The sequence below is a fragment of the Nothoprocta perdicaria genome, unplaced genomic scaffold (genome assembly GCF_003342845.1).
Source record: "Nothoprocta perdicaria isolate Ctin4 unplaced genomic scaffold, notPer1 scaffold_165, whole genome shotgun sequence".
In the NCBI taxonomy this organism is placed as follows: domain Eukaryota; kingdom Metazoa; phylum Chordata; class Aves; order Tinamiformes; family Tinamidae; genus Nothoprocta; species Nothoprocta perdicaria.
Window position 1 is genome coordinate 442,456 of NW_020454816.1, and position 21,615 is coordinate 464,070.

The following is a 21,615-nucleotide window of genomic DNA, read 5'->3' on the forward strand; positions in this document are numbered from 1 at the left end:
ACATAACTGTGCTGTCAAACRTCATTAAGTGTGATGCTTGGAGCTATGATGTCTCCATTGATTCCCCTTCCCAAGGATTCAATTTCTATCCTACGTGCATTTCAAGCACAAAGCCACCTCTTTTAGTCAAGTGAGCTCACTTACCAGTGCTCAAAGCTCACTTCAACACCCAAGTCCACTTCCGTGCCTTGCTGCAATCTATATATACCCTATTAAACTTGAGCAGCAATCCTTGAGGGGGGTTTCCCCTTCAGCAGATGCACAGCAGCTATAAGGCMCCCTGGCCACCCCAGCACCACTTCACTGAACGTTACAGATAAGAGAGATTAGAAGGGGAAGAAAGATAGGAAGSAAATATGTATTTGGACTATGTACCTCAAGGATTTTTTTTTTTTTTTTACTGGTAATTCAATCTTATTTTGGGGGAATAATAGTTCAGATGGATATGCAYGTATTGATAAAAAATGACTAATATCTAGAGATTTGTTTTTACGTTACAGAAAGCTCCAGGCAGCCGCTCTGCAAATGCAAAGAATTAAGAAGTTTTTCATTGTGGGCACAAACATGGACTTTTCTCTGGAAGAAAATATTGGGATAAATGGAGAGGGTTTCATTTTGACAGCCTCGGGGAAGTTTTAGCACAGTCTGTTACCTATTTTGATAAWCTCTGCAGGGAAATAATCAAATTCTTGTAAGTCCTCCCCATGTCTCCGCATCCAAAGGTTTACAACCCTAGGCACGCGAAACTTCAGCCATTCAGGATTTCCAGAGCTACACATATCCAACCTGCCTAAGCAGAGAAACAGTTCCTGCATTTTGCTGCATTATTTTAAATAAGCCTAGAAAAAAAAGAACTCAATATTGATGAAAGATGGCATAGAACATAACATACATTCCAAAGCGTGTGCAGATCTRAGGAGGCCAATAAAAAGCATGTTGTAACCTCCCTGAAACACCACTTCTTGTCACCATAACAGACTACTACACCTTTATCTCTTTCAGAGCCTATCTTTGAAGTGTCATGCTAAAAAGCATGGAGTATGAAGAGAATTTGGCCCATCCTTCTCAATTMTGGGATATCAGTTATAATCAATATTGTCCTAAGTGGCACTGAGGTGGCCTACTACTCCCAACAAGAATTTTCAGGGAAAAAAAAAAGTATCTCTMTATATACACACATATTTTTTTCCCAAACTTTATAGGATATTTCAACTTCATCTTTCAAACATCAGGATATTTCAAAACTTTAGGTCCCAGACTAACAAACATTTCTGCTTAAAGATGGAGCAAGGCAGGAGGCCAAGGGACGGAGACCAGACTAAGAAACATTTCTGCTTAAAGATGGAGCTGGGAAAGAGGCCAAAGGAAGGAGGCCGAGGTGGGTTCAGGTAATTCCAGAGGATCACTCAAAAATCTTTTTAAAGCTTTTCTGTCTCCAGTGACTCTTTGGAATCAACACAGGGTGACCTRTAGACCTAAATTCACTCCAAAGTTTAGAAGACTACATACGGTAACCCTAGTAGTTCTTACAGATGGACAAGCAACACCTAGATTATCATGCAAGCCAACYAGTTACACAGTAAAAGGCTCCAGTTTCCACAGGAGAGATTATTAAGTTCTAGAAGGGGAGATTCATCATGTTTTGCCCTCTAAGGATCACAATATCATGATGCCTTTCAACAGAGCTCCTAATACTGTCTACGTAGCTTCCATGTGTTTGGAGAACATAATCACCTGTTGCCAGCTGATGTTTGCTCATTTTTTCTCCTCCATTTCTTTGCGATACCCCAGAGCTCCTCCTGTGCCCGCAGAGCCCACGACCTCCGCAGCGATTCCTGCGCTCCAGGGAGCCCTCAAGCTGCTCCCGAGGCCCAGYGCTGCAGTGCAGCTCCCAGGCTTTAAATGCTTAAAAATGAAATAAGGCCAATTGCAAATATGAAAAGCGTATGATTCATGAAGTAAGGAAGCAATAACTCGATCATTACAAATATATTTGACCTTTAAAACAGTAGCAACAAACATTAAAAACACTCAGGTTCTCCTTTGCTGCCAAGTTTATTCTCCTCATAAGTTGTGCCCCATTACGCTACAATAATCCTTCATTATTCCRGGATAATAATGCACAGTCTATTGTCTACCTATAGTTGTCTGGTGTCTATTTAGTTTTATAGCAAGCAGGCAATTTGAGAATATGGTAATAAAGCCTCAATCACAGTAATGATGTATGATGGGCCATAATTTCTGTGTGCTAATGGGTTACAAATAGTATTACAATGATGACGGGAATCTCATTGATTCATTATATGAGTGCAATAATATCAGAATGACTTAATATACATCACTATTTACTCATGCACATACTGATAACAACCTCTATATATTTCTATATAGAGATATATAGAAATAAAATTAATATTAGTCTTTCCACATAAAAGTTCACACGCACAAAACATTTTGTGTTGAGTTTCCTAAATCAATGTTTAAAGTTGAAATTACTGCATTGAACGGGTTCTTTGAAAAGCAACCCATTGATTTTAATCTGCTTGAAGCAATCAATTACTCCCTGTCCTCTTTATTCCAAACTGTAATGAAAACTAAACTGCGTTGTCTTGAAAACTAAATGTGAAGATGATCATAAACAGAATTTAAACTCCATGGATTATTCATATCTACCCATTTAGATTTGCCATTTCCATTATGAGTACATTTGCCATGAGCATTTAATGGACATCTAAAAGGGAATTCATTAAAGCAGGAGCTGTTGGCAGCACTTATGGGCTTCAGACTGCTTTATGTTTGCCTTTAATAGCTCACTATTATAAAAGTGATATATTGTGTTCATCCCATTAGTAGTTTGCAGAAAGGTCTGCAAGACATAACAAATCCTTTTGAGTATTGTCAGAATCAAAACTAAATCACAGGGTTTTTTTGGTTTGTGTTTTTGTTTTTAAGAGCAGCATATCAGTACCCCAGCAATATATCATTTTAGATCATCTCAATTTTAATAATCATTTCCAAATAATAAATTTAATGACCATAAAGGTAACTTTTTTTTTTTTTAAATGAAACACTCAGGAATTGTTAATGCCATCTCAAAGGCACAGATTTTAAAAACTTGCTGTTACTAATAAGGTTAAACCTAAGTCTACAAATGAAATGTGCTTTCTCACAAGCATCTTCTCACTTGTGTGGGTCCAAAGCAGGAGTATTCAAGCTCCAAGATTCTAGTATAAAAGGGTCACTGTGATTAAATAGCTACAGACTATGACCAGAGGATGTGACTATTCCCAATGCTTGCCCCCCATCACCACGACCACCCCCAGCCTATCACCCTAACCGCGGTGCTGCCGCTTAACTCGTGCTCCCTCTGCTGACTCCCGCTGCTCAACACTGCTGCTTTCCAGCGGGCATCATTTAGGGATTTAGTCATCAAGAACATGGGATTTCAGGAAATGCACAGTGAAAATCCGCAACTGCTAAAATGGTTACTACAATGCGCAAAAACACGAATCATTKTTTCTCTCCAGAATATCAGAATATTTACTTTACCAAACAGGAATTTCATTTCAGTGCTGGCTGCCTAGCAGAGCACCTGCCTACTTCGCTTCAAAGGGCACTGTCAGCTTGAAGGAGCAGTCCTGGTCCTGCACTAACTTCAGGGATCCTCTCTATTACTTTTATATTCTGATTTTCCAACTGAATATGGAATTTCTTAAATGTTAAGAGAACAAAGAGATACAGTTTGCTTGGGAAAACTTTACCACTTTTCCTAATTGCACAATAACAGCCRACAACATGGGATGAAAGTAGAAATGATCCAGCTACTTAGTGTGAAGAAAGGAAAAAAAAGAAACGATTTCAACACGCTATCAGCCTGYCCACCTTCCCCAACCCAGTCTTGAATAGAGTTTCAGAATGCTGCTGGGTTAAAAAAAAATAAAATAAAAATCTCACCTCAATTCCATGCAATTGCACTCAGCTTTCACGGTCTCTAAATTACATAACTGTAGTTTTAACCCCCACTTTTCAAGGGAGGATTAAAAGAGGGCAATCAAAGCACCTCTCTTTAGCCTCCACGTGAAGAGCTCTGGTACAGAAACTTGAGATGATGCTTGGCTAGCTTGGTTTGACCTCACTAGGTCTCCTCAGTAGAAAACAAGACTTTAAACACTAACTCATGGGAAGCTGACCATATTTCTCAAAGCTGTTCTTCCCATCTGTTTGCAAAGGAATATATCAGCAGAAGGAAAGATCATTTCGAAGAACACTGTTTTAATGTCTTCCAGGAGAAAAATATAGTTCTATGCTAATGAATAGTCATCATATGCATGCTTTCTACACACAAATGGTCTCAGAAATATTCTGTTTAAAAATCTGACTAATAAATTAATACTTTCCTCTCAACTCCTACTTTTATGACAGTTATGGCGGCCACAAAAAAGAATTTTAAAAAATCTTTTTTTTTTTTTTTTTTTTTTTTGGTCAATGACTCTGCTGTTCAATGCCAATCAATAATTCTAAAGAGCCCTGCAGCAAAACAAATCTAAAAGGAAGAGAAAAAGAGGTATGTACAATATTCAGTTAATATTCAGATGTTCATGAAAATCACTCGTATACCAACACGTCTACAGCAACCTTGTTTTCTTTTCCCCACCACTTCATTGAGTACGTTTAATGACAGGAACTGAAGAAATCCAGCTTCTGACCTCCCTGGCACTACTACAGAAAATAAAGCTTAAAATAGTAACCGAGAAGGAAATGGCCAAAGCAACTTAAACCTTTCTGTCGGGGAGGTTCTCCAATTCTACAGTGAACCTTTACACACAYCTTAATTAAAAAGGGCAACTGCCCTGCACAGAACTGCTGATCATCTGATCACTGACAACCCCATAATTTTATTTACTGCCTCCTATTTCTACTGGGAACTAACTACTGTAGGGTTCAGCTTCCCCAGGGGCCTTAGATGTCTTCAGTTAACCTGAAGCACCAAACCAAGAATTATCATCAGTTTAAGACTGCCCAGCTACTGTAGCTGTGTAAGCCACTACAAAACCATTTCCAGTATCCTGGGAGATATCTGAAGAGCTTAAAGATTCCCCTGAAAAACAAATACACATCCAACAAACACCTTTTCTCAGCTGATTACTAGTATGTCCTCAAGGCTGAAAAGATATCACTGACTTGACAATCATCAGAAATCCATGTCTGCTAAAAATCTTTGCTAACACAGATGCAAATTCAAAACCTCACCAGGTCTGAAGCCTAATTGATTYGGATTTAGCAATAGTATACGCAACTGGGTAGACAAAAAATATGGATTCTCCATATTTATATTAGTGGAATATGGTATAAGTAGGCTAAAAATCCCTCCAATGAACCTTAGGGAATATGTTATGGCTAAACTCCTTTTTTAAAATATTTATTTGCAAGTAATATCCACCAGATGCAGGTTTGCCTCAAACTTAACGAGGAGAACAAAGTTTCTGCAGAGACTTCTGAGCAAATATTACTCAGTGAAGTTATTTTCAGATGCTAAGGGAGGGACACAGGAATATCTCATCCATCTTAGAGGAGAGTCCATCACTTAATACATTATAAAGCATTTTACAATGGTATGGATCTCTTCTTTACCACGCTAATACTAAAGAGCATGTCAGGCCATTTATATTTACATAAGGTATGTGGAGCCAAGGGCAAACCAAATAAAAACCTTGATTCAGGAATTTGATGACTTCAGCAAGCTGGAGAGTTTCCAGATCAAACAAACTGTCAGAGAGACAGAGGAAGAGGCTGAAGCCTCATTTATACTTCAACATCTTGATCCTATATCCTGGATTTGCCTCCTGATGCTCTGCAAGCAGCAGTTCAGCTGCACTGCCTTGGAGGCAGTTTCCTGCACATGTTTCTGTGCAATACTTGTCTTGCTTCCTTGTAATTTAAAGACGTGGTCTGTATTTGTTTTTCAATACAAACACTTGTAAATAAGTCTAAAAAGCATGAATAAAATATATGAACAAACCATGACAGCAGGAATGCAAAGAAATGCAAGCATTATAGTCCCACTTGAGAAGAAAAACAGGGTGGTTCTATGAGAGAGGAGAGGATACAGGGGAGCTAGAATGTTCTTGACAGGTCTGGATTATACCAGAATTTGTGCCTAACAAAACAAGCAGAACAGATTTTTAGAGACTGGTGGTTTATGTGCAGTTTAACACAGGCCAGAAGCTGCATTTTGTGTCATGTCAAAAATTAATGACCCTGAAGTGAAAGAGCTGAACTTTGTACTTTATTTATCTCATCTATTGCTATGCTTGTTTCCCATGCAGGAATACAGAATGTCAGTGCGTAAGGTTAGATTGCTACTTGAATATACAATATTCCCCTATCTTTAAAATTAAGAACATCGCTATACAAACACGTATTCACCAAGTCAAATTAAATTACGCTGCAAAAATTATTGCTGGCTTTACTAGTATACTTGGTTGTCCTGAARTATGGTCCATTGGCAATTACTTATATTCTTCTTTAATACTTAAATAGATTCTGAACAGCTGCTCAGTTAAAAACTAGAACAAAACTAAACAAAATTTTCTGCACTGCCCACCAGTGCAGATGCACCTAAACTAAATGAACTAGAATTCACCTGCAACAAGAGTAACCTAACCTCCTTAAATTTTACTTTTTTTGGCAGATGTACTTGGGATATGTTATTTTGGCATTCCTTCCTCTCCGAATTACACAAACATGCAATAAGCAATTTCATAATTAGGTTTAACTTGAGTGATAAAAACTCCTGGAGTCTAATATTAAAGGATGATTCATTTTGCTCTTACCTCTGCTGGTTAATTTATTTACTGCAAGGTTTAGGAAATTAGTTCATTAATCTATTTAACAAGGATGCTTTACTTAACCATTACAGATAGATCGATCCTTGCATTTACACTGCGTAARGAATCTAACTGATATAAAGCCAACGTGCAGCAACCAAACAAACAGATCAGGAGGTCACAACACGCTCCTTTTTCCTTTTTCCAAGAGCTCCTGTCTGCTCTATGGAGTGCTGCTTTGTTACTCCGTTGGTAGGGGCCACACAGCACAAAAGAAAAGGTTCAGCAGTCAAGAGTCACTTGGAGAAAGGAGTCAGAGGTGAAGGGATTATTGAAGGATCAGATGAAGAAACGTACTCAGTGAAGYGGAGAGCAAACAGGCTGGATCATCACAACTGTGTGTGAGCCTGACTGGTCACCAAAGGAAATAAACCCAGGGAAGCCAAAACGTGGATGTTCACARCAGTAAAATCTGAAATTGCTTTCGTAAAATAGAAAAAGGGATTTTATTAGGCTACACTAGAAAAACCCACTGACAGTGTGAAAGCTCCCACGTGCTACAAAACACTTGAAATGCACCTGCATTCGGAATAAGAGGATAAACRCTCTCAGACGGATTCTGTCATTCCCTCACCAGCTTCCTTCCATCTCAACCTCCAAGGCAGGCGAGCCAACTAATGGCCATCCCAGACCACCAGCACCAAACACGCAGTCAAGTCGTGCATTCTGCTTAGTTCTTGAATTCCTGCAGTTAACTACTGCCATGTAAATTTTGTATATAAACATAAACAYGTAAGAAGGACAATTGGGAGGGCTTCTGCTTGGCTGCTTTTCGTGAGCAAGTGCTGTGTGTATTTTTATGCTTGTTTTTTAACTGTATGGATACAAACATCTCCATAAATGTTTTGCAAATGAACCAGCCACTTAAGCTTACAGGGAATCCCAGACCCTTCTGTAAGCAAAGACACGGCAAGATTTCTGTCAGGATGCAAAGCAGAACCCAGGTACACACCTCAATTAATGGAGAAAGTAAATCGGGGAACAGACTCACTCCCACCCCTCTTTCAACCACACTCGTGACATTATTAGCAAACCTTCTTTTCCTTCATCTTTTCTTCGTATGAATCATCCTTTTTCCAGGTAGTTGAATTGCTTGGAACGTAGCTCCTCTACAACAAGCCATATCTGCAGCCTTTTGTGACAAATTGCACAGCTCTTTTAGAATCGTTTTGCTCTTACCACAAGTTCTTTCTCCTCCTACTTTAAGGCTCATTTGTTCTGGGCACTTGTTATTAGAGAAACAGAAGTCCCTCTCAAGTCACAAATTAAAATCCCATYCAAAGAACCTGGTAATGTATTAGGCGAACACTTAAGAAGCCCATCATTTGAATGCTAGCAGGATTAGTTTTTTAGTCCACGAGTGATGGTATCAATTGTGAAACATTTAAATATTAGTTTACAAATATTGCTTATAGCTTAATAGCATCATAGATGTAAGTTCACAAAGACATTGGCTCTAGACAGTAATTATATCCTCAGCCTAATGTTGCTGTTAATGGACGTACACATTTCAATGATAATTGCAATGCCTGAACATGATAATGTGCTTTTATTAGCAGCTACAAAATAAAACTCAGTTGTAGCCAAGTGCAGAACTATGCTAATTATTTATTTTTTAAGATTGCTTGATTTGTTTATAAAGTTTTAAAATAAGAGTAGAGCATTTTACTGAAACTCATGTTTTGATCACAAATATGTGATTAAATAATAATTATATAAATGCTCATAGAGGTTATAGTTGTGAGCCACAAGCCAAAYGCTACCAGGTTAACACGATAAAGATATAAGTAATCGAACAGCAGCTACATTGCATGTTTTTATATATATATATGTATATATATATATACGCGCACACACACACACATTTAATAGAAACTAAAATAGCATAAATAAAAGGAGAGACTTGGAAGACACAATGTAGAATTTAGAAAAACAACCACCAAAGCAAAACAAAAACTCCCTAAGTAAACATAGAAAACATTGTATGCTCTAATAAGAAAAATGTATTGATTCCTGCACTTCACAAACAAGTAGGAAAAGAAAGAAAAAAAGACAGAAGTGAGCATATGTTAAAAGCAGAAAAAAATATTACAGCTCAACCTGATGAGGAAATCAGCATTTATGATTCTGCAAAGTTCTTACTGTTTGTGTTTATGTCCTGATGGGTCTCCTGAAGAAAATTTACTCTTCTGCAAAGCAGTGCAGAAACTCCAAATAATGGAGAAATTCAATAAAGAAGAGTCTAAAAGCAGTTAAGAAATAGGCACAATGTGTTGTGTTTTCAAGTTTGCCAAAGCATTATTGGGTTGATTATAAGACGGGTTGATTAGTCCCATGAATTAAAAATGTCAGATTTTTGCTCAGTTTATTTATTTATTTTACAGAAAAGCGGGGATTTCTGCACTAAATAATTCAAGAATCTGTCAAGATATTCAGTTTCTCCAATGGAAAAACAACTATTGTTCTTGGGAAGCAAGATGGTTGTCAGTGCAAGTCGCAAGCCAAAATTCGAGCTAGCTTTATTAACAGTGACACAATTAACTTAGCTTGTCCCTCCTTTGGRCATTTAAGCGGGTTCCTATTATTTCAGGAAAACTTGCTGAAAGGTCTCTTTCTGTCCATGGCAGGACAGGAGTCATTGCAGACAACACAAAGGCAGATCTGCGTGAATGTAATTAATACACCTGATGTAATTTTCTCTATCTTCTGACTTTTTAGAAAATGCTRTTTCAGTCTCCTCAAAGAGGAGGGTAATTCCCATTCACACAAAGAAACACTCTTCCTGACAACTGCTGAAAGAGCACCTTGCCACTCCTTTTGCTCAAAAAAAAATGAGAAATCGGGAACGCCAAGSTCCCAAAAGCCAAACCAGCAATTCCAATCCCACAGCAAGATCCTACACTTAAATCTCTGAGTATATTTGATTACTTCTGGATGTCCCCATGCAGGAAGACAGATATTTAGTTGAGGRAACACTAAAAGTTCTCATGTGGTTTTTGCTCTTTAGAGCTTTGGAAATAAGATCTTTCCATAAAGGTACCATTAAAATTACTAGATAGAAATTATTTGCCAAATAACACAATTGCATTTCTACCCTTCAAGGCTATCTTCCATACTGACGGCACTGAAAAATGAGTTAGGCTGAGACTTTCTTGCAATTTGAATATTGAAATCACTTTAGATCTCTTGCAATTTGAATACTGAAATCACTTTAGATCGGTACCAAGTCTATTATTGCAATCTTTTCCTTTCTCATTTTAAAGTTAAAACTGTTTAAAGGGAAAAATCCACCAAAAAAAGTCACGGGATTTATGAGACTATATGTCTCTATCGGTTCTATAGATTTGGAAGAAATCTGCGATGATTTTGATTCCCCATAACCATGACATCTCCATAGTGTGATTAAAGCACTAGCAATTATGTTCTCTTTAATTCTGCACGGAGCATTACCTAAACGTGGAGGCATTCATGACCCGCGCCAGGCTGTGCTCCCCTCCCGACATCCATCTGGATAAAACCACCTCTCTCTCATTTTATAAATCAAGCCCAGTTCTGCTCGGGACTCTTTCCTGCCCGTGCAAACACGGAGGGAAAGCTACATCCTGCCTCAAAAGAGATTCTGCAACAGCTACCGAAGCTTCTGCTCAGCGCCAGATAGAGCAGCATCCCACCCAAGGCAAACCGCCCTCTCCTTTTCCAYGTGAACTCCAAGGAGATCGCATCCAATGTTAAAGGATGCGTCGGTACTCACAGAACAGCAAAAATGAGAAAATGCCTCTTTTCAATATAATTTCCTCCACATTATTCCCAATTGGAAATTACTAACAAATAACTCTCTATTTAATTTGTAACTTCATTTCCCATGGCCCTGGCACAGGAGGACTTGTTCCCATATCAAACGCATTATCTGTGTTTGTAAGGTACAGTCAATCAGGGATGATAAAAACATTTTTGTTTAGAAAGTCATCGTGCAAAAAGCACAACAAAGCTATCGGTGAYGGTATTTTTCTCCTGAAACAACCATTCCTTCCTCTCTCTGCTATGCATCACAGAAACAAGTTGTACCCAATTCATGTTATAATGCCTCCTTAACAAACTCTAAATGTTAAACTTAAATGAGAGGCATTTCATGCAATCTGAAAAATATTCAGTTCAATTAAAAATAATTGATGCATGGTGAAATAATTCTTCCCAAAGCTGCTGTAAAATCTTCAAAAAATAAAGCTACTTAATAATTTTCATCTCCTACAGGCTAGAGAGAAGCATTATTGCATATTAAAAATTGGAGTGTGGTTTTCCCAGAGGTAAAAGAAAGTTATTAAAACAACCTATTTATTGTTGATATAACTATCCATTTGTGCTACACAAAAAGTAACAATTTCAGTACATTAAAAGAAAGGCTAATTAAGGCATAATTAGTATTTTCTATGTTTTGATAATTAAGGGTTAGTTGGCTATTTCTTTTCAAATTTCTATTTGATGTACCCCAACAATGCCATTAATGAGCAGCTAACACTATTGAATCCCTGACGGCTGAGGAGTTTAGTGACCACTACTACATTACTTCCATTTATCACTGCCTCTTTACCTATAAATTAAAGTAGCCCTGTAGCTATGTTGATCTACTTTATATCAATTTCTTCATCCATATCAGCTGAATATGTATGGCATTAACCTCATTTACTAGTTTGGAAAAGCYGAATTAAAATGAGATCTAATTTCTAGTGCACAGAACAATTTCAAAACTGCCTGCTAATTTCTACCACCTGTCAGTGTTGCCATCTTCACCTCACTGTAATGAAATACAACAGTATATATATATACTTTACAGCTCAGAAAAGGATAATCATCCATAAGTGTTAAGATACCATTAATCACAAAGACAGCAGGACCCAGAATCTTTTAAGGTGCTGGGACCCAGAATCTTTATGAGATGGAGTCCAACGCCTTGACTTGCAGAGATCCCCACTGAAGTTAACGGCATTAGTGGGATTGCTGCAGATCCCTGGGTCATAACAGGGGGAACGTAGACAAGTTCAGTGAAATCTTTCTCTTTTTTTTTCCTGCCAGTTCATGCTGTGATGCCTGCAGGCAAGATAATCACTGAAATGTATATATATATTGAGGAAACAGCAAAGTAACATAGGTCAATGGAGCACTGATGGCCCACATTAGAAAATAAACCCACTCTTAGGTTCAGCGTTCAGAAAATGCCTGGCTACGCTCATGTTTTGCTTACAGCTACTGCAAACACAGCAAGGAAACGGTATTTTTCCCTCCTCTCTAAATACACTTAAGTCTAAATTCTAAATCCTCATCCTCCACATTTTTTAATCATAATTCAGATCTTCCTTTCAGTCAATTGTGCAATTTAAGTGTCAAAAAAATGCACAAATGCAGTCATAAATGTTAATGCAGTAACTTCATTATGTTGACTATTTGAGCAAACAAAATGGAGAGTGTGAAAATAATAATCATCCCTTGGCTTCCTCTCCCCCACCCTCTACTTTACAACCATGCTCCAACTGGTATTTGCAGAGGTTCCTTATGAAGTCTCCATCTCTCCTTCTACTTCCCTCTTAACTCTGACCTGCCCYAAGTGCAGGACCTACCTCATTCCGCAGACTGCTCCACGGAGGCACCTGAGAAAGAAAACACGTTTGTCTCCCCAGCTGGACATGGGGATGTTCCCCAGAACCACCAGAGTCCAAAGGACAGCTCCTGCTCTTCCACCCTGGCCGTGGAGCAGTGCAGAGGTAGGGCTTGCTGCAATACAGGTGGCCAGTGCTCTTCACTTCTGGAGGCATCTCCCAAACTACTGCCAGCTGGTACCAATTAAAATRACCTCCAGACTGTCCGAATCACGTTAGGGCTACTGTTGGATTGGAAGGAGCAGATCGTGGGACCCTGGAACTGCTCCATGGCAGAGCAGAAAAATTTTATCTAAGTGTATGTTAATTCTGAAATTTTCAGCTATTAAATACATTAATTCCATTATACCAAAGGAGAAAACAGACAAAGCTTGAGTATAACTACTCCACTTAAGAATAAGGGTGGGATCTTCTAACATCTGCTTATAAAAGCTAAAACAACACCTCCAGAAGCAATCTGTAAGCAGGCTCTGTTAAAGGCCGCACCGCGCCAGCCTCCTCTGACATGGGAGCAGGTTCCAGGTTTGCAGCCCCCCCCCGCCCCATTCAGGAAGAGCAGCTCTAAAGCRAGGGATAACCGCAGTTAAGCAGCGCCACACGCTGTACAAAGCACACATGGCAGTGCAGGATTAAGGAAGAGGACATCTCTCATCTACACTAGAATGCAAAGAAAAAGGGAGAGTAAAAACAGACAATGGACAGTTCGATATCCTAATTAACTCTATTAAGACCTTGATATGTCTAATGTAATTTCCTTTTCCTGTGTAAAACCACTGAACTGAAACAGTTTACCAAATAATTCTATTTTCAACCCCCAAATACCTGGGTTACTAACTAAAATCATTCCTCCAAAAACGGCAGCAAAGGGACAGTTAGATCTGTACATGTRCACTACTGAACAACTCTGTACAAAACCATCCTTTTTATAACCTTATCAATAAACTGTAAAGATATGAACAAACTGAACAGCACACTCTGCTAAAGAGCCACGATTCTATTAGCAGGGTTCCCAGTTATGCAGATGCACCACAGCTGGTTCAAATTACAGTCACAATTCTAAGTAAATTTCACAAATTTTAGTAACTTGACTTTAAGTTATATTTCATATCACGCATTTGCCAGCATAATGTATCCAACAAGTTAGAGTYTGGTTAACTCCTGGCTGTGAGCGTCCCAAGTAGAAAAAAAGGCTAAACTGCGTTCATATCCATGTTAAATACATACTGCAAGGTCACCTGCAGCAAATACCCTGCAACCACAAGCAGCTCTGGCTTCCTGGCCACAGCAAGGTGAGTGTTTTCATTTAACTCACGCAGCACCTGCTGCCTAGCAGGTTGCAATTTACTGTCTGCTCTGAAGTGCAATAGAAAAGCAACTACAACACATTCTTTGCTCCCCCAACTTACTTGGTGCACTTACTGTAGGAAGTTGTGTAATTTAGAAAAGATGTCAACAAATAATGTCTCTAAACTGAAGGTTACCTAGTGGGGACAAAAAGTSTCAAAAGGCCATTTAGGATAAATCAACCTCTTAGATGATATCTTCATAAGGAAATAGTTAAAAGCTGCAGAGAAACAACAAGGAGCTGGAAGAACTTACTTGTCTACTGTTGCTCTGAACAGCCCAGAAAATGCATTTATACTACTGAGTTCTTACTTATCCAGCCACAGGTGTTAGAAGGGCCCTTCCCTGGCATGTTAAAATCAGATGTGAGCTCTTTGTTGTGATAGAAAAAGGAAAGAGTCTTCTCTGACACCAAAGATACTGTCATTTCTGGCATTCTTCCTACCTTATTATCTTTTCCCTGTCTTATAGGGAGTAAAGAGTTGCCTGAAATGTGTCAGGCTAAAATAAAAACCTGAAATAACAGAAAAAAACATCCTCAGCAGTGGCTGATCAATGTAACACACACTACACATACATGGCAAGTGTTATTTCACCTGTAAGCCTGATTTCAATTGTGGCTTAGCCATAGCAAACAATCATGACCCTTTGTAACAGCCTTAATATACAAAATGAGGCTAGAAAGTAGACCAACAGGACTTCTGGTTTTGTTTTTCTCCCCTTTAAAGATGAATTAATTAAGTATTCCTAGTCAGAAACCTAAATACCTCTTAATATTTTAGGTCCCCTGCACCAGTGTCCCTTTATTGGTACAGTTAAAATGCTTTTTCCAAGTCTTCTTCATCCACATTAAGCTAATTATGTCCTGTCTTTTCCTAGGAGGATGCTGAGAACAACTGATTATTAGCTTCTCTGAAACAGCCCTTTGCATCTTTGATTTTCATCCTATGCCAGCTCTCCTCGAGTCTGAATTTTCCTCCCTACGCATAGTGTTTTGCCAACATTTTCAACTTTCAGGCTATTTCTCTAGCTTGTTCAGAGAGCTGCTTTCCAAATTCCAGTCCTATCGGCTGTGATTACATTTCCTCCTAACTCATTGTCATTTGCAAACTTAACACACGATCAATTATACAGGTATTTAAGAATATTGCAATGGATAGGAGTCCTTCAAAATACTAATGCCTATGTTCTCCATTCAATAACAAGTGTTTAATGTTCAATGCAATATTACACTCCTTACAGATAACAGGTTTCTGATTACAGAGTGAAATCTAATTACAGATTTCCGTGCAATATTACCCTGCCTTTACAAGAGTGGCTAACAGTGGCACACATCCTGTAGGAAACACTGCAATAATGTTACAGCTGCCGTTATTCTACCAGGAAACTAAAACTTCAGCTAAGCACAGTAAGGTGCTTTTCCAGACAACTTATTTTCTGCTGTTCTACTAGTATCTGTGTCAGCAATATGCCACAGAAAGATCGTTCCATGAAGACCAAGTTACACCAGTGTTGGAACAAAACATATATTGACTGACAGACAAGTAGATATCAATAATGCTGTACAAGACCAGAGAAGCCAGTCCAGCTTCAAACAGAAGTAGGATATATATGTTCACACACAAGACTATGTTATTCAAAAGAACACTATCTTGATGTATGGGTTTTGTATTGGCAATACTGTGGCACAAGTGCATTTCAGTAGCGTTTCCATTTCTCTTTAGAAAGCCCCACTGGGCTGTTTAATAAGAATGCATTCATTTACCTTGTTGATATTCCTTCTCTAATTAGTTTGTTGTTAAAATATGCACCTATTTAAGAATTCAAGTAATTAACAAAATTTCTATATTTATATACAAGATTTATTCTACAATTACTTAGCTAACCCAGTCTTTTAAAACCACTGTCTTTCTAACTATTTAGAAACACAGAATCAAATAAAACAATACTCCTAAAAAGGATTTCAGTACGGCTGAAACCCGGAAACCTTCCATTATCCGTTCTGTAAATAAAACAATGTGAGCAGTCCTGATTATTTATATAAAGGTGTTTATATAAATGTAGGCATTTGATATATGCCTGTTTTTTTCCRTTTCCAAGCTTTTTTATGGCACATTTATAGATACCTGCCAGGAACACGCAGCACCCCAGGATTTACAGCAGCGGGTGGAGAATGCCATCTGCTGCCACGCTCGCTGCTACAGCAGCACCAAACAGAAGAATCCCACAAGTGCTGCCTTCTGGTTCTCTCTTCATTGCAAAAAGCAGACAAACCTCATTCTTGGTTAAATAAAAACGTAATGCAACCCAGAAGCAAAATCTGCACATTTCCACAGTAGTTTTCCTAGTGTGGCCACATACAGGACATATGTTGTAATAAAAGGCAGATTAGAGATATATTACCTGATTAATTCACACATATATATTTTTGTGTGTTGATTCTATAGTTTCTTTCAGTAAAAAAGTTGTGCTTTCTGTTCAAAGGGGTTTTCAGCAAGTCAAATGGAATCATTTGCCAGTATTTTACTCACTAATTAGCCAATTATCTTTCACATACAATGCAACTGTGGAAGCAGTATTACCCTTATTCGAAACACATTGCTGGTACAGAGGAATCTAAATGCATGGAACTCCAGGTTTTTTTTCCCCTCTTTTTTTCTATTGACAAGAGAGCTTCAGGGGAGTAAGTATAAAAATTAAGTATAAATAACACACTAGCTCTTTTGCATTCCCCTTCCCCCCCGCTACACAAATGCTTCTTCCAACCTTYCCTAATGACAGGCACCCTGAGCTGGGCGAGGTGAGCTCCTATAGCAACCTGCTACAAAATGCTATACATTGGCAGGGCTTCTCTGCACGGCTGGTGCACAGYTGGTTAGGTACATAGAAAGGTAAAATCATCCCCTTACAACTGGTGAAAATTTGACAGAAGGACAAAATTTTCTAGGAATCACAGGTCACAGCAACAACTCCCGCACAGCTGCATTGCCTCTCAATCACCAGAAAGTTGCAATCAAGGAGTTTTGCTATTGAAAAGACCAGGAGCAGATTCCCATTTACCTTCTGTTACTCAGTATTAGAGCAGTGCACCATATTTAAAAGGAATAAATCAGCTCTGACAGCTAGAAGGAGCACCCTGTTTTCTTTCAAGGAAAAGCAATTCAGCCTAGTGTAAAACTTTAGTTTTAATATTAAGTAAGGAACCATTCAATAAAGTTTAAGTACAGTTCAAACCTGAAGGGATAAAAGCTTTCTTGAGACTGGGACCATTCACCAAAAAGCATGGCTAGAGCCACGGAAGGAAACCCAAAATCTCATTCACTGTCACAACCCCGGCTAAATATTTGCTTGGGGCTCCCACAGATTTCTTTCAGTCTTTCTCAAGATCAATTGATCTCATCTTGCTGACATTCTCTTTATACCATCTATATTAGGACTGTCCCCTACAGTTAAGGTGAATTAACTGCTGCATCTTCAAAAAYGCATCTTGCTTTTCCCTCTTCCCTATTTAAAATGCAGAAAAGCCAAGTAATGTGAGAAATACAGTGGAAATCACATAAATGAGTAACTGTCAAAAGACGAGACCTATTAAAAGAATAAATCTTGCATACCCAGCTGTGAAATATAACACAATATAGCAGAACCCAGCTAAATGTTTGAAATAAAAAATTGAAATGCAAAGTAACCTAAAATTGTTTAATGAACATAGCTGTTAAAATATTAACTCTTCCCATGCCAAAACTCAACGTACACATCAGAGTGAGTCTTCTCAGGCGTTCAATAACGTTATGTTAGACCTCTATTTAGTCAGCCACAAGCTAAGCTCAACGTCTTATACGTATAAGACATATTAGCAAGTCATTTTCTATATAGGTTTKGCTATCTTATCTCCTACTTTACATCCAATATTTACCTTTGAGGTGCGCTGAAGCTGGTCCCCCACATACGTTTTACGGAACTGATCCAAGAACCACAGGATTGCCAGCTCCACCTTTTCGTTACTAGACTGCGGTAACTGGGCATCCATCAAAGAGATCAGCTGAAAAACTCTAAATGACAAAAAGAGAGGAGAGGGGAGAAAAAAAAACAACAGAAAAAACATTGTCAGGAAGAACTCTCAAATTAAATGATGGTGTCACACCTAATTTCTTTAGGAATCCATCAGCTCCTTTTTTGTTCGCCCAAGTATTTGCAGTGATTTTGTTTYGTTTAGATGCTAATTACGCTAATTGACCGCTAGCAAACATAAACATCAAGGTAATGCTTTTCTAATTACTTTGTCACTTGAAATTCTCTCAGATACATATCTTATACTGCAGTGAGGTTGTAAAATATTTTCCTTCTTCTACCACCATTCCATGATGAAAGAAGGAAAACTAAGTAGCACAGGACTCGAAGTATAAATGCAAGATATTAGGATAGGAATTACTGAAGTCCCATGAAAATTCCAGTTACTGTACTTGGATTTAAACTTGTGTATACAGTATAATACACTCTTTCCCACTTCTTCCCCTTCTTGGCCCTTAAGACATCCATACAAACATTTTGATTCTAGTCTAAAGCCTTAGTTGGAACATACTCCTTAACCTGATGATTTCARAGGAAGAACTTCAGCTTATACCCTTATACCAGCAAAGAGTATTTTTTTAAAATCAATAATAATCTTTTGTTTCATTTTCCAACTTCTTTTGCTATCGATTACTTTGAACTCCTAATTTTCTAACAATTTTAAAACTTAGTCTCACCTTTTCTGATGCTGATATATCTGCTAACTGGATTAGAAGTCAGTAGCTACTTGATCTGTAAAGCTGTATATTAAATCCTTTCACTTTTAATAAAAACATAAAGGAAGACTGCTAACATCACACAGCCCTAGGGCAGACTACCAAGGCAAAAAACAGAGGGGAAAATGTAGAGCTTGTTATCCAACTTCAGGTTGTTCTACATGCAAAGACAAATGCCCTGTTTCTCAGATGAAAGGGGTATTTGCCACAAGAAATTGGTACTTTTTGCAATAATCCCTGCTCCCTTCCTTGCTTCAAAGATTTTTAGGAAGAAGCCCCTAGCACACTCAGTTTTAAAACTAGACTCTTCTTTWTTATTCCCAAATTCTATTCTAAAATTTTGTTTAAATCTTCACTATTTGGCCACCAATTGCTCTGGACTCTTCCCTCATAAGACGCCTGAACTAACATGAAAGAAATGCAGAAAATCATCAATGTCTCACAACTAAAAGTTAAAATTTACATCCATGGCTACCTTGGCATATCCCAACCCTGGTTATGGATCATTCCCAACATTAGCCTTAATTTAATGGCTCCCTCACCACCCCACTCCAGATGATGACACAGGAGAGATCAAGGGCACTGGAATTATCTTAATCCATAAGAATTGAATAAAGGCCTAAACTCACAATAAAAAAAAAAMCCCAAACCAGCACTACTTACCGACAGGACAATTCGCCATCCATGGCGTCGTGTTCGTCTGTACTAGTGTACGTTAATCGTCCCCCCACAACAGTACCCACAAAATAGACAAGCCATGCCAGACGCCCTAACATGAGGAAGAAAAAAAAGCAACAGTTAATGACAATCAACCATTATGTTAGCACAATACACTTCTACAAAGTATCAGACTGCAAAATGCTGCCAAGAAAATGGTTAGGTTACTGCCTTTAACTGATTTAAAACATACCTAAAACAGACCAGCCAAAGAGTAATTTTCAGCAGAACAGAGAGATGACCTAGAAGAGCTTATTAATYCGGATATGCTTGAAAATAAACCAAAAATTAACCTCAAATGCAAACCTAGCAAACTCAGGCTGATAAAGATTATATGTATAATTGTTGTGGTATATTCACCTGCCGGCTAAAAATTACTTCCAAAGATGAGAAAATTACACCTGCCTACTATATTACTAGGAAGTAACAGGGAGACTCTTAACAGTCTGTTCTGCTTCTTCATTTTATTTCAAATAATAATAATAATAAAAAAAAATCTAATATCATGATACTGTAATTTTGAAAGTTAAAATACTTGCACATAAGACAAAATTCATATGTCTTCAGACAAGCACCTTCCGACACCGCATGTCTTCTGACAGAAGCACTTCAGACAAGCGCATACTTCCACGAGTGGATCCTGYGTAGGGGGCTGCTATGGAATTCAAATATCCCTACTCTCCTCCCCTAAAAATGAACTTCCAGCTGAATATTCTGACAGGATCAGTATCTTCAACTACGGTTGCTGCACCATTTCCAAACACCAATTACCTGGAAAGGCAGTACTAACTACCAGCACCTTTGCCTATTTCTAACTAGGCATTTTACTGCTTGCTCACAAAAAGCACAAAACTTTCAAGCTGAACCCCACCAGACACACTACAATTACAATATAAACATCACTAATTTAACAGCTAAGAGATCAGCACCATCACTAGCATCACTGCGGAGCTGAAGTGTTTAAGAGAACAGTCATTGCTCAGATAAACTTAGGCTTAACAGCTCTTAAAGAATCTATTTGAAGACGGCATCAAAAAGCAGCTGCCAAGTAGTGCTAGTGGCTCAAGCAGCACAGCTACCACTTTGATCTACACCTTATCAATTATCTTTAAGCTTTAAAAAAGCCTTTCCTTTTTACAAATTGCAGTAGCTCCTCTTTAAAAACACGGATGCTTTTCTGATGATACCCCTGATGACATTTCTGATGATATTTTTCTTTTTAGCATAATGCTAATAAATACCTATTACTTTCCCCCGTTCATACCCTGGCTATTTAAAATTTTCAATGCGTTCGCTTTTGCAGCTACTTAGGYAGACTACATCTTTTCTTTTACAAAATAATTATTGCTGTAATAATCTGTAATTATGGTTTATAACAGCAATAATCCCAAAGAAATCAGTCATTACCATAAATCGCAAGTAATCATTAACTACTGTTAATGACCTGTTTCTTGGGGATTATTGTTTGAGTAAACCATGACCGCATCACTACTGATACAGAGAGCAAGACAGTGTAATAAAATGAGATCTTAATATTATATTAACTTATTTTGTAACATTGAAAGCCATTAAACATCTAAATTTAAGTACGCACAACTAGGGGATAGAACAGTTATTGTTCACTATGAGTACAAACGTTTTAGTTTGTGGAAAAGAAACACAGTATTTAAACTGCATCAAATGTTATCTAATGCATAAAGGAGTAACCCACAAAACACCGACTCTGAAAGATTCCAGTTGAGTGTTTCCCTTTGGCCCTTTGGGTTGCAGAATGCAGTACAAATTCAGACTGCAGCTGGTCAAATGAAATCAGGTCATTCAGTGCAAGCTCCCCTAAAGAAAAGGTGATAGGTGTAAGTGGAACAAATGAAAAAGATGGGCAGCAGCTTATTAGTGATAAATTGGCTCCTGCATAGAAGAAAAATCAGTATATTCAAACTGGCAACAGASGAAGGCAAAATAAATCACCAATATTTAATAGCAGGCAAAGGAATCGCTATATTGTACAGTAACCTGCCTCACCTTTTCAAAATAACATCCATGTAAAGATGCAACAGCCATAAGATAACTATATTAGGAAAATGCCAGTAGTTACAAAGATAATTTAAGTCCAGCCACAAATGTRTATCTCTTAACATACAGACAACTGGTGAAAGTATGGTGCAAAGTGACTTGGAACACAAATTCCTAGTTCCAGAAGAGAGCTATAAACAGCTGCCATAAGATGACCAC

General features: G+C 38.1%; 1 protein-coding gene across 1 annotated transcript in view; it reads right to left on the minus strand.

Annotated features, from left to right (window-relative positions):
* The window catches only part of RANBP17 (RAN binding protein 17), a 130,805-nt gene that overhangs the window by 93,924 nt on the left and 15,266 nt on the right, over nucleotides 1-21,615 (minus strand). Inside the window, exons 12-13 of the mRNA XM_026035690.1 lie at nucleotides 19,330-19,435; nucleotides 17,796-17,931 (exon numbers count right to left, since the gene is read on the minus strand). Coding sequence (XP_025891475.1) covers nucleotides 17,796-17,931; nucleotides 19,330-19,435 — 242 coding nt within the window. The remainder of the gene's footprint in view (nucleotides 1-17,795; nucleotides 17,932-19,329; nucleotides 19,436-21,615) is intronic.